This window comes from Hemitrygon akajei, chromosome 12, assembly GCF_048418815.1.
Source record: "Hemitrygon akajei chromosome 12, sHemAka1.3, whole genome shotgun sequence".
NCBI lineage: Eukaryota > Metazoa > Chordata > Chondrichthyes > Myliobatiformes > Dasyatidae > Hemitrygon > Hemitrygon akajei.
The window spans coordinates 17,905,673-17,918,405 of record NC_133135.1 but is presented as its reverse complement, the minus strand read 5'-3'; the positions used below and the strand labels follow the sequence as shown (position 1 = coordinate 17,918,405).

Below are 12,733 nucleotides of genomic sequence, written 5' to 3'. Positions count from 1 at the left end.
CTGAGCATGAATGCAAAAATGATGACAAAATATATACTAATGATCTTGGAACCAACAAGAACGTCCAAGGCGGTATGATTTTGGAGCGTTAGCATCTGCTGCTGAGTACACGTCAAAGTATGGGCTGCAGGCAAGGTAGAGAGTGAAAATTAAGAGAGGAGTTACTCAGCATGCTTTTCTTAAGCATGGCAAAAATATTGTTTACTGAATGAGAAGGTGATTGGAAGCCAACGAGCGAATGACCTGGAAACATGCAGTTTCTTCATGACAGCCAGACCAGTAGGGCAGGAGAGGTGGAAAGAAATTCTTAGCAAGATTGCCACAGCTAGATTAGGATTAGTGAAGAGCATTCAGTACATATCTGGCATCTCTCTGCCATGCTGGATTGATGCATTCAATGCCACTGTGATTGGCCAGGCCTGGATGACTAATTCCATTTCTGTGCTGTCTTCTCCTAAAGGTAATATCTTGCGCTGGAGTTTCATTCCAAGAGCCTTCATTGTATGTTGCGTATCAAAGTCCTTGACCATGTGTGCCATTGATGAGCCAATAGAGGCTCAGCTTCCACCAACATCCTGATTGTCAGATATTAGATGGGAAGCTATGGTAGCATGGTGGTTAGCAAGACATTATTGAAGCTCAAGGTGACAAGAGCTAGGAGCTCAATTCTGGCACCATCTGTGAGGAGTTTGTACATTCTCCCCATGACTGAATGGGTTTCCTCCCACATCTCAAAGACGCAAATGCTAGTATGTTAATTGGTCAATGCAAGTTGTCATGTGATTAGGCTAGGGTTGAATAGACAAGTTGCTGGGCACCACCGCACGTTGGAATGCAAGTGCCTGCTCCACAATGCATCTCTGAAAAAATAAATGAATGAAGAAGGAAGTCAAGGAAATTTTGATCATCTCCTCACGTTTACAGTCAAAGGGCTTTACTGCAGAGGCCTCTGCACAACATTAAGGCCAAACCCCGCAGAAACTAGCTCGGGATGTTCTTAGCCTGTTTCACCGAGTACCCAACATTCCACATTCCAGCCACGGTATTTCCTGGTGGCTTCATCCCCACCATTTTCAATCATTCATGACCATTCTTGATGAAAGGAAACGTCAGCATCCTTTCAGTATCTAGACTTTGTAGACATGTAATGCGAGTGTTGCTCTTTTCCGAGTAATAGCTCCTGAACATTGCAGCATGCACATTGCAAGAGGAATGGGAAGTACGCACGTGGGAACGACATCTAGCGGTTAGCCCAAGCGGTTTCCAATCTGCCAAAAAGAAAATAGAAGCTCTTTTAAGAACAAAAATGAGAATAAATCCAAACAGGAGCCACAAGTGGTATAGAGTTGGAAACTCAGGCTTATTCATTGTAAATTTCAGGTAACCGGATTATAAGGTGCTCCTAACAACAGTTCATTAATCCAAAAGAATTCAAAGTTAAAGCTATGATTGCTGTTAGGAAATGAATTTCCATCATTCTCACCTGGAAAAAGGTCCTTAAAATATCTTTGTTCACATCACACTTTTTCACATTCTCATATCATCCACCCATGTGATGAGAAGTGTTTGATGTCTCTGCACTTACTGGAGTTTAGAAGAATGGGGGGGGTGGTTATCATTGAAACCTACCCAATATTGAAATGCCTAGACAGAGCAGATGTGGAGAGAATGTTTCCAGTTGTAGGGGAGCCAAGACATTGGGTGAAGGTTGAGACGTTCTTGATAAATAAAGGGCATCAAAGGTTAAGGGGAGAAGGCAAGAGAATGGAGTTGAGAGGGATTATAAATCAGCCATAATTGAATGGTGTAGTAGACTTGATGTGCCATTAAATATGCATTTAATAACATTGCTTTTTCACTACACTTTCAGAAGAAAACCTTGCTTAAGATATTCACTAATTTGGTTTAAAGAAATACTTCCAGGTAAAAAAAAATCTTACTCTTATTTGACACAACCTAATTCTAATTTATGATAAAATTTCAATACAAGTATTACTGTGGAGACAAGTTTCTATTCAAGGTAGTAGGGTGATTCCTTGAATCGAGTGTAATGTTCTAAGGGGCTTTAGGGTGGATTCCCTTAATGGAGAATGAGTGTGCATGGGTTTGTTTAATGTGGGGAGGCTAAACCATGAGCAGACACCACCAGATCATTAACAGATCGGGGTCAGGGTGCAGTGACATGGAATGCAAGATGACTTCACTGCTGCAGCCTTCTTTCACCTTCACTACCATTGTGATGTGTCATCATCTTCCGCCAAGTCCACCGCAGAGGTCTTGGTTGGATTGTTCTGTCTGGGACCTCTCCCTTGATCTTATCATCATGGGTGACCCTACCAGGAGCTAACCTCCTGCTAACTTCACTCTCATGATATCAGAAATACACTGACCTCTCGACCAGGACGATCCTCAGAGAAGCTGTTCAGGGTAACCATGCATGGAGCATGCTGAAGGGCAGAAGCTGGTGACATTTCTTCATCTTAGATGGTTTCCACCAATCAACTGGGCTTTGGTAGGACTATAACCCTGTTGAAATGCCAGTTCCCAGCTGATTGTCCCAACTATCACAAATCCCCAGCCAGACCTCGATTTAAACACAACTTCTATCAATTTCCATACTTACCTACACAGAAAGTATTGCCTCTTTCAAGGAGGTGCTTTGTGACTTTATAAATTCTCTCCTTTTATAACTCCAGCATGAATAGAGTTATCAAAACCTGCAAAATAATAATGCACAGGTTTTTCTATAAAACTATTAGAGCAAAACTAAACAACCCCATAAAAAAAAACAATTTGACATTTTAACACATCTTTTCTTGGCTCAAAAACATCTCAGACGGAGAAGAATTTCATACATGTTGCCAATGCACAATCCAAGTCAGCATGTTGCTACTTGATCATTGGATCATGCATTCAACCCACTGAAACTGTCTGACTCTCAGAAAACTTCTCCATTTAGTCATACCTCCAAAGGCCTGCACAATTTCCCTTCATTATAAACCATTTTCCTTTAGATTCTGATTGTACCTCCATTTTCTGCATAATTTCAGATTCCATCCCCTTAACAGGATTTTTTTGGGGGGTAATAAATCCGATCTAAGCTCTTTTGAAACTTTTAATTAGATTCGGATTAGCTTTATTTGTCACACGTAGACTACAGGCCGGTGGCATTGACCTCCCACATCATGAAGACACTGGAGAGACTTGTTCAAGAGCAGCTCCAGCTTATGGTTAGGCCACACTTAGACCCCCTCCAGTTCGCCTACCAGCCCCGACTAGGAGTTGCGGATGCCATCATCTACTTGCTGAACCGTGGGTCTATGCCCACCTGGACAAGCTGGCGAGCACTGTGAGAGTCATGTTTTTTGACTTCTCCAGTGTGTTCAACACCATCCGCCCTGCTCTGCTGGGTGAGAAGCTGACAGTGATGCAGGTGGATGCTTCCCTGGTGTCATGGATTATTGATTACCTGACTGGCAGACCACAGTATGTGCGCTTGCAACACTGTGTGTCAGACAGAGTGGTCAGCAGCACTGGGGCTCCACAGGGGACTGCCCTGTCTCCCTTTCTCTTCAACATCAACATCAGACTTCAACTACTGCAGAGTCTTGCCATCTTCAGAAGTTTTCTGATGACTCTGCCATAGTTGGATGCATCAGCAAGGGAGATGAGGCGGAGTACAGGGCTACGGTGGGAAACTTTGTCACATGGTGTGAGCAGAATCATCTGCAGCTTAATGTGAAAAAGACTAAGGAGCTGATGGTGGACCTGAGGAGGGCTAAGGCACTGGTGACCCCTGTGTCCATCCAAGAGGTCAGTGTGGACATGGTGGAGGATTACAAATACCTGGGGATACGAATTGACAATAAACTGGACTGGTCAAAGAACACTGAGGCTGTCTACAAGAAGGGTCAGAGCTGTCTCTACTTCCTGAGGAGACTGAGGTCGTTTAACATCTGCTGGATGATGCTGAGGATGTTCTACGAGTCTGTGGTGGCCAGTGCTATCATGTTTGCTGTTGTGTGCTGGGGCAGCAGGCTGAGGGTAGCAGACACCAACAGAATCAACAAACTCATTCGTAAGGCCAGTGATGTTGTGGGGGTGGAACTGGACTCTCTGATGGTGGTGTCTGAAAAGAGGATGCTGTCCAAGTTGCATGCCATCTTGGACAATGTCTCCCATCCACTCCATAATATACTGGTTAGGCACAGGAGTACATTCAGCCAGAAACTCATTCCACCAAGATGCAACACCGAGCGTCATAGGAAGTCATTCCTGCCTGTGGCCAGCAAACTTTACAACTCCTCCCTCGGAGTGTCAGACACCCTGAGCCAATAGGCTGGTCCTGGGCTTATTTCCACTTGGCATAATTAACTTATTATTATTTAATTATTTATGATTTTATATTGCTATATTTCTACACTATTCTTGGTTGGTGCGACTGTAACGAAACCCAATTTCCCTCGGGATCAATAAAGTATGTCTGTAGACTGAAACATACAGTGAACTATGCCGTTTGTGTCAATCACCAACACAGTCCAAGGATGTGCTGGGGGCAGCTATGCCTCCAGCACCAACGTATGTGCACAGCAGCATGCTGGAGATCTTCTACCAGTCTGTTACAGTGACTGCAATCCTCTTTGTGGCTTTACGTTGGGGAGCAGCATCGATGCTGGTGATGCAAAAATACTAAATAAACTCATCAGGAGGACTGGATCCGTCCTTGGCTACGACCTGGACTCTTCTGAGTTAGTGGTGGAGAGGAGCTCACTAAACAAACTGTTATCCATGATGGACAATTTGGGTCATCCTCTCCATGACCCACTGAGTAAGCAGCGGAGCGCCCTTTCAAACAGACTCATTCAGTTCCGCAGTGACAAGGATCACTACAGAAAATCTTTCCTACCAAATGCAACAAGCAACCGTTCATCTCTATGCAACAAGAGAACACACACAATAGTCTCTGATTTATTATTCCGTAGATTATTATTGCACGTTATTCTGTTCTTTATTATTAGTTAAGTCTTCACACTGCTAAGTGTGTTTTTAAATGTTGCTACTGTAATGAAAAAATTTTCCATTGGGATCTATAAATTACTTATTATTATTATATCATGCCGAATACTCACTAAGCCCTATTTTGAATGTGGGAGGACGCAGGAGTACCTAGAAGAAACCCATGCAGTCATGGGGAAAACATACAAACAGCGGTGAGAATTGAACCTCAATTGCTGACGCTGTAAATTGTTACACCTACTGCTACTGTGCTGCCCTCATTCCCAGACACTGCAGTACTGGACCGATGTGTGACGTCAACGGAGCAAGCCCCTATTCCAGTTCTCTGGTTCCAAATATCTATTTCATAAATGTTCCCCAACAAGGGTCATATCAGATAGTGAATTATTAAGAACTGAAAAGCAAACTTGCTATCAAAGTTTTTCATCAGATTTTAAACATCTCAGCCAAACCTCCCCTTGACCTTTTCTACCTTATCAAGAAAAAGTCTGGTTCTTCTCTGTGACATACTAATAAATCTCTGCAGTTCTCTCCCTTATATGTTGAAAGCTGGAACTGAGCACATTACTCCAGCTTAATTGTTTCTAGGGTTTGTCATACAGTCAGTGCCCACTTCATTAGGTATACCTGTATAAAAAGCACACAGACAAGGTCAGGAGGCTCGTTGTTCATCTCAGACATCAGAATGGGGAAGAAGTGTGATCTAAGTGATTTTGACCGTGGAAAGATTGTTGGTGCCAGGCAGCGTGATTTGAATATCTCAGAGACTGCCAATCTCTTGTGATTTTCACATGCAACAATCTTTCAGAGTTTACAGAGAATGGTGTGAAAGAAAAGTCATCCAGTGAGCAGTAGTTCTGTGGGTGATAGCGCCTTGTTAATGAGAGAGGTCAGAGGAGAATGGCCAGACTGGTTCGAGCTGACAGGAAGGTGTCAGTAACTCAAATAACACGCTACAACAGTGGTGCGCAGAAGAACATTTCTGAATGTTCTACATGTCGAACCTTGAAGAGGATGAGCTACAGAAGCAAATTTTTCCACTCTTGTACCTAATAAACGGTGTGAGGGTCTCTTAGTTTAAGCTGCAGTGGCCGTATTTGCAAAGCCTGTGTTCGGTCATGACCAGGGGGAGGTGCTGTTGCTGTTAGATCTTATACACAGGGTTTTTTCCCCAGCTATTTATCTAAGATGGGCACTTACACCAGCACAATAAACACATTCTTACTCCATTTCGGTCAGGAATGATACATAAACATACTTGGCAGGGTTGATCTAGCAAGCTCCAAGCTGAGCCTTCTCCCCAAGGGAGTGACCACCACAATTTGGCAGTATGAATTTTGGCTGATCCCATAATTGACTATAAAGTCCCCAGTGAGTAGGAGATTAGAGGTAATTCAAGTTGCCTTTATACTCCTTTCTAATTATCGGTTTCATATCCCACATCTAGATAAGAGGCAGAGATTGAGTGGACAGCCAGGGACTTTTTCTTAAGGCAGAAATGGCTAAAACAAGAGGCATAAGGTGATTAGAGTATACAGTAGGGAGAATGTCAGATGTTCTTTACACAGAGAGGTGAAGGGAGGAAAGTTTGGGGGGGTGGGGTGTCAGAGGGAAGTCTTTATATACAGAGCACTGGGTGAAGGGACTGCCCTGTCAGAGGTGGTGGTAGACACAGATACATTAAGAACCTCTTAGGTAGATACATGGATGATAGAAGAAATGGAAGGCAATGTAGAAGGGAAGGGTTAGGTTGACCTTAGGGTAGGTTTAAAGGTTGGCACAACGTTGTAAGCTGAGGGGCCTGTACTCTGCTGTAACCTTCTATGTTCTATCCCTCCCATCACATACTCACTTCTACCATACAGGTTTCAGATGGGTACATGCACACCCAGTGCTTCCTTTCCACGCTCACCATGACCCTCATAGAGTCATAAAGCATCACAGCACAGAAAGAAGCCCTTCAACCCATCTAGTCTGTGCCATACTGTTATTCTGCCTCGTCCCATTGGCCTGCACCTGGAACACAGAACTCTACAGCTCTCCCATTCATAAGTTAGCAAAACTTCTCCTAAATGTTGCAAATGAACTCTCATCTACCACGTCTGTTGGCAGCTCATTCCATACTCTCGCCACCCTCTGAGTGAAGAAATTCCCTCATATATTTCACCGTTCACCCCTAACCTATGACATCTAGTTCTCCTCTCACCCAGCCTCAGTGTCAAAAGCCTACTTACATTTACCCTTTCTATATCCCTCATTATTTTGTGTTGCTGTTCCTCTCCACACCTCGTGGCGCATTGGGCAGCAGCCTTGGCCTTCCTTTAGCATCTGTCTGCTTTTTCGAGACCAAGCTGCGAGCTCAATGCTCAACTCAGCGCGGATGGAAAGTGTGCAAGGAGCCGGCTAGATTCGAAGCTGACACCACTCGCTTCAAAATGCCGATGCCACTACACCATCGACTGGCATAATTTTGTACACCTCTGTCAAGTCTCCCTCATTCTCTTACGCCCCAGGGAATAAAATCTTATCCTATTCCGTCTTTCCCTATAGCTCACGTCCTCAAGTCCTGGCAACGTCTTTGTAAATTTTCTCTGTATTCTTGCAATCTTATAGTTACTTTTCCTATCAGAGACCCCTGATGATGTGCCAATGTTTTTTGAGAACACTGACTGTCTGTCTGTCCAGTTCACCTGACTGTCCTTACACAGCACAGGATGCCTTTAGAGATGTGATTTACATGAAAAGTGCGGACCCACGACCAGGCCACAGGGAAAGGACAACTTGATTGAAAGCTCCTGCTTCACTTTCCCACCTGCTCCTACACGCAACACACCAGGTCAGGCAGCATCTGATTGAGGAGAAAGGACAGCCAGCACCATTTTCCCACAGTGACAATGGCTAATACCACAGGACATCATTTTAAGGTGAGTGGAGGAAAGTTTAGGGGAGATGCCAGAGGTAGATTTTTTTATACACACATCCTTGAGTGCACTGCTGAGGGTGGTGGTAGAGGATGATATGATAGGAATATGTAAAAGGCTCTTAGAATGAAAGAGATGCAGAGGGATATGGGCTAAGCAGGAGCTTGATAGTAGAGTAGGTTAAAGGTTGACATAAAATTGTGGGCTGAAGGGCCCATACTGTTCTATGATCTGTAAACTTCCCCAGCTGCTGCTACATCAAAAATTCAATCTGTCAGAATCAAGCCAGTTCTTTCCTGCCTTTAATTCAATGGCCCTTTAAATACCTCTGGCACTGGGATTCTTCCTGTTTTCGCGCACACTCCACAGGATGCAAGTGTGGTACAAATTAGTTAGGGCAGGTGCCACTGCACGATTATTGACATCGGCACTGACCATACAGAAACATGCCATACATGCACTGCCATGCCCTGTGATACCATAGGCCTCCGTTAGTCTCAACAGACCATGGATTCGCACCTTGGAAAGTTTCCAGGGCGCAAGCCTGGGCAAGGGTTTTTTTATGGAAGACCGGCAGTTGCCCAAGCTGCAAGTCTCCCCTCTCCATGCCACTAATGTTGTCCAAGGGAAGGGCATTAGGACCCATACAGCCTGGCACCGGTGTCGTCGCAGAGCAATGTGTTGTTAAGTACCTTGCTCAAAGACCCACACGCAAGCCTCAGCCAAGGCTCGAACTAGCGACCTTCAGATCACTAGACGAACGCCTTAACCACTTGGCCACACACCTGTGATACCATGGGATGTTTCAATACGTAAGTGGCATGCTAGTTAATTCTGTGTATATATTGGGTCTTTACATATTGGAGTTTCTGTGCAACACACATAAAATGCTGTAGGTACTCAGCAGGTCAGGCAGCATCCATGGAGGGGAATAAACAGTTGACGTTTCAGGCTGAGACCCTTCATCAGGATGGTCGAGGAAAGGGGAAGAAGCCAGAAAAAGCTGGTGGGGGGGTGGGGAAGGAGTACAAATGGGAAGAAAGAGAATAAGGAGACTCACCATACAGAAGGAGGTGAGAAGTGAATGGGTGATAGAGGAGCAAGAACGGGGAATGGAAAAAGGGTGGGGGGGGGTGAGAAGTTACTGAAAATTAGTGCAATTGATATTCATGCCACTGGACAGAATCTGAGTTGCTCCTCCGATCTGAGATTGGCCCATCATGGCAGTAGTGGAGGCCAGGGACTGACAAGTCAGATTGGGAAGGCTAATTGAAATGGGTGGCCACCGGGAAATCCCACCTTTTGTGGCAGGTGGAGTGCCCTTCTTCAGCCCTTTACCTCTTCCTCCTATCACCTCCCAGCTTGCTGCTTCATCCCCCCTCCCACTCACCTGGTTTTTACCTATCATTTTCCAGCTTGTGTCCCTTCCCTTCCCTTCCCCTCCCCACACTTTCTTCTTCCCCCTTCCTTTCCAGTCCCAAAGAAGAGTCTCGGCCCAAACCGTCAACTGTTTATTCCTCTCCATAGATGCTGCCCGACTTGCTGAGATCCTCCTGAATTTTGGGTCCTTTGCTCTGGATTTCCAGCATCTGCAGAACCTCTGGTGTTTATGGTTTGGAATTTCTCAGTCTGATAGGGTAGGACTCTGTCCACACAGTTACTTACACATAGAAACAGAACTAAACGAATGTAGGACCTGAGTTATAAGGAAAGATTGAATAGGTCAGGACTGTATTCCTTGGAACATAAAGGATTGAGGGGAGATGTGATAGAGGTATATAGAATTATGAGGGGTCTGAATAGGGTAAATGCAAGCAAGCTTTTTTCACTGAGGTACAACCAGAGATCACGGGTAAAAGATAAAAGGTGAAAAGTTTAAGGGCAACATGAGGGGAAATTTCTTCTCTCAGAGAGTCCTGAGAGTGTGGAACTAACCGCAGGTGAGCTGGATATCATCCTTAAAGAGAAGTTTAGATCAGTCCATCAGACCTGCTGAAGGGTCTCGGGTGGAAACGCCCGAGTTCCTCCAGCTTTGTGTGTGTGTGTGTAGGGGGGGGGGGGCTTGGATTTCCAGCATCTGCAGATTTTTTTCTTGTATGTGAATAGATCGGTACAGGGACGGTCGGGGAATGGAGGGCGATAGTCCCGGAGCAGGTCGATGATGCGAGTAGGCAGCTTACATGGCTTAGCACAGCCTAGATGGACCAAAGGGCCAGTTTCTGTGCTGTACTTTGCCATGACTCTGTATTGGATGTAGTTAGTGGGCTACCGGCAGAAACCTTGTCTTTCTTTCTCCACATATGCTGTCCGACCCACCAGTGTGTGCATTACATTGAAACACACACTCCAGGGAAATATTATCAACTAGGGGAGGTGCAATGCTGCAAATCATGACGCACTAACTCCCAAATTTTCCTTAATTAATCGGCAATCACAGAAAGAATCTGGAAACCCCCGGCTTTAAGTTCGGCCACACACAAAGCTACATAATGATGCCATATTCGATCCATTTCCACCAAGTAAATTGTTTATGAAGTCTTGGTCAGGTGTTTCCTGCGTTTGTCCATCCACACCAACATCCTGCTGCATCAGAAAATGTTAGGCGAGCTGGAGCGGGGTTGCACAGCTGAATCACCGCTCCGTTTGAGCGACTTGTCACTGCCATCCGGCCCCAAACAACACACCGGGAGTTCCCTCACAATGTAACGTCAAATACCGGCGTGTGGCATTGACGGACCAATGAGACGCAAGGGCCTCTCTCCTTCCCCTCCTAAGGACAGAATTATTACCACTTCCAATCTTGCCAGCAAAACATTTTCCAAGTGACACCTTCTCCAGCCACATGCGATGACGGGGAGCTACGGGGAGACTGGCTGTCTCGAACCGCAATTCCTATTGTGTGTTATTTATACCTTTAATTTACACCTTCGCAACCTTAATCTGGGTAAAACTCACCCAGACACCTTTCAATTCCGCTACAAGCACTTGGCACGAGTCGCCCCATACAAATGCATACTCTCTATGCAGCCGCGTGTACAAAGAGACAGGCAGACTTAACAACCCCACCCTCAGACCGTCTCTACCGTCTGCTGCAGAAACCCAGGCAGGTGAAGTCAACAGGCGGTTCGACTCCGATTAGAAACTGTTATTAGTCGGGATGGCAGAGATTGATGATAACTTTCTGTTATTACCCACCGAACTGACAAGACATAGGTCGCTCCGACCCTTCAAAACAGAACACACACACGCCAGCCTCCAAACAAAACCCGTCAATATCTCGTTTTCCTTAGCCCAGCGAGAGAGGACGAAATGCCGACTGTTAGGGGCATCGGCAACACACACACAAAGCTGGAGCCCCTCTAGCATTTTGTGTGCGTTGCCTTCGATTTCCAGCATCTGCAGGTTTTCTTGTTTGTGTTTGGGTCACGGTAATATATAGGTCTGATACACAAGTAAATGACCCGGTGCTGAATGAAGAAATCGGGCGCTTTTCTGGAGTAGCCCCCACTCCCCTCTGCCCCCTCCCTTCCTCGACAGAGCCCGTTTGATATTAATCACTTACATTAGGAGACATCAGCTAGCAATAAGAGCGTTTGAGTCCACAGCATGTGTACCGTTTACATGAGGCAAACGCCCAAAGATTCCCAGCACTTTTAAATAAAACCGGAGCTGTTCATCCCGAAGAGGCAGAGAATCCGGGTCTTTCCTGGCCTTAATTCTAAAATAGAGATATCCCCCTGGTCGCAGAAGTCACGTTGCATGGTTCACATTTTTCACCTTTTTTCTTCAGGGAATGAGGAGCCACCATTCAATGCAAGTGGGATTGGGAGTGCTGGTCAGCGTTTTCTTCAGCTACTGCCCGCCCGGCGCACCGGCTCTAGCATCCCTCTTCATGCAGACCACAACCATCGCCTCGCTGCGGCGCCGAACACCACTCCCCCTGGCTGGAATGACACATCTGGCTGCTCCGGCTTCGGATCCACACGGTGGTACGGTCTATTCCCCAGGAAAAAGGACGGGTCTCTCCTCCTTCCGGGTCTACGGAGCGTTCAGCCCGATCTCCGCGCTTGGAGTGAACCAGGAAGGCGGGGGGAGGGGAGGGGAGGGGAAAGAGGACTGAGTGGGTGACAGTGGGTGAGGAACCTCCGCGTCATGTGACCCACACTCACCCCGGCCCCGCCCCTCCCGGCGCCCATGTGGACCGGAGGTGGGGGAGTTGGGAGAAAGGAACTGAGCTTGCTTGGTGCAGGATGGAGTGGGTGTCTGTGCTGTAACACCCCCTAGTCAGACACCAATGACGCGACTATTTCTGGATTGGTGTGCTCTGTTGCGGAATTAGAAGGGGGCTTTTAAACCGAGCACGGAATGATTCCAGCTGCAGAAAATCTTCAACAAGCATTTGAGTTATTGACCTATTTAGAAAATATACTCCCAGATTGGACCATCTTGGAGAGGTCGCCCAATGCAGTGGATTTCCCATCTCCCTCCCCGGTTTCTCGGAGGACAAGCTGTATTTTAAAACCTTCTCTCTAGAGATAAAGGAATCGAGAAACAGATTGCAAGAGACTGTGGATGCTGGAGTTGTTTGCCTGTCTGCACTACACTCTCTATAACACTTCATTCCGCATTCTGTTATTGTTTTCTGTACAACGTCAGTGCTTTGTTGTCATGAAAGGACCAGCATGGATTTCCACTGTACTAGTGACAAGACCATTAGACGGTAAGACATAGGAAGAGAATCGTGGCATTTGGCCCATCGAATCTGCTCCTCCATTCAATCATGGCTGATTTATTTT

General features: G+C 45.9%; 1 protein-coding gene across 3 annotated transcripts in view; it reads right to left on the bottom strand.

Annotated features, from left to right (window-relative positions):
- Window positions 1-12,004, bottom strand: part of lrrc8c (leucine rich repeat containing 8 VRAC subunit C) — a 56,795-nt gene extending 44,791 nt beyond the window's left edge. The window contains exons 1-3 of one of the 3 annotated variants that reach the window (XM_073062639.1): window positions 11,500-12,004; window positions 2,624-2,717; window positions 1,228-1,268 (exon numbers count right to left, since the gene is read on the bottom strand). In XM_073062639.1, coding sequence (XP_072918740.1) covers window positions 1,228-1,240 — 13 coding nt within the window. In that variant the 5' untranslated portion in view covers window positions 1,241-1,268; window positions 2,624-2,717; window positions 11,500-12,004. The remainder of the gene's footprint in view (window positions 1-1,227; window positions 1,269-2,623; window positions 2,718-11,499) is intronic. The other 2 variants (XM_073062640.1, XM_073062641.1) reach the window with 2 other exon arrangements.
- Window positions 12,005-12,733: the final 729 nt, after the last annotated feature.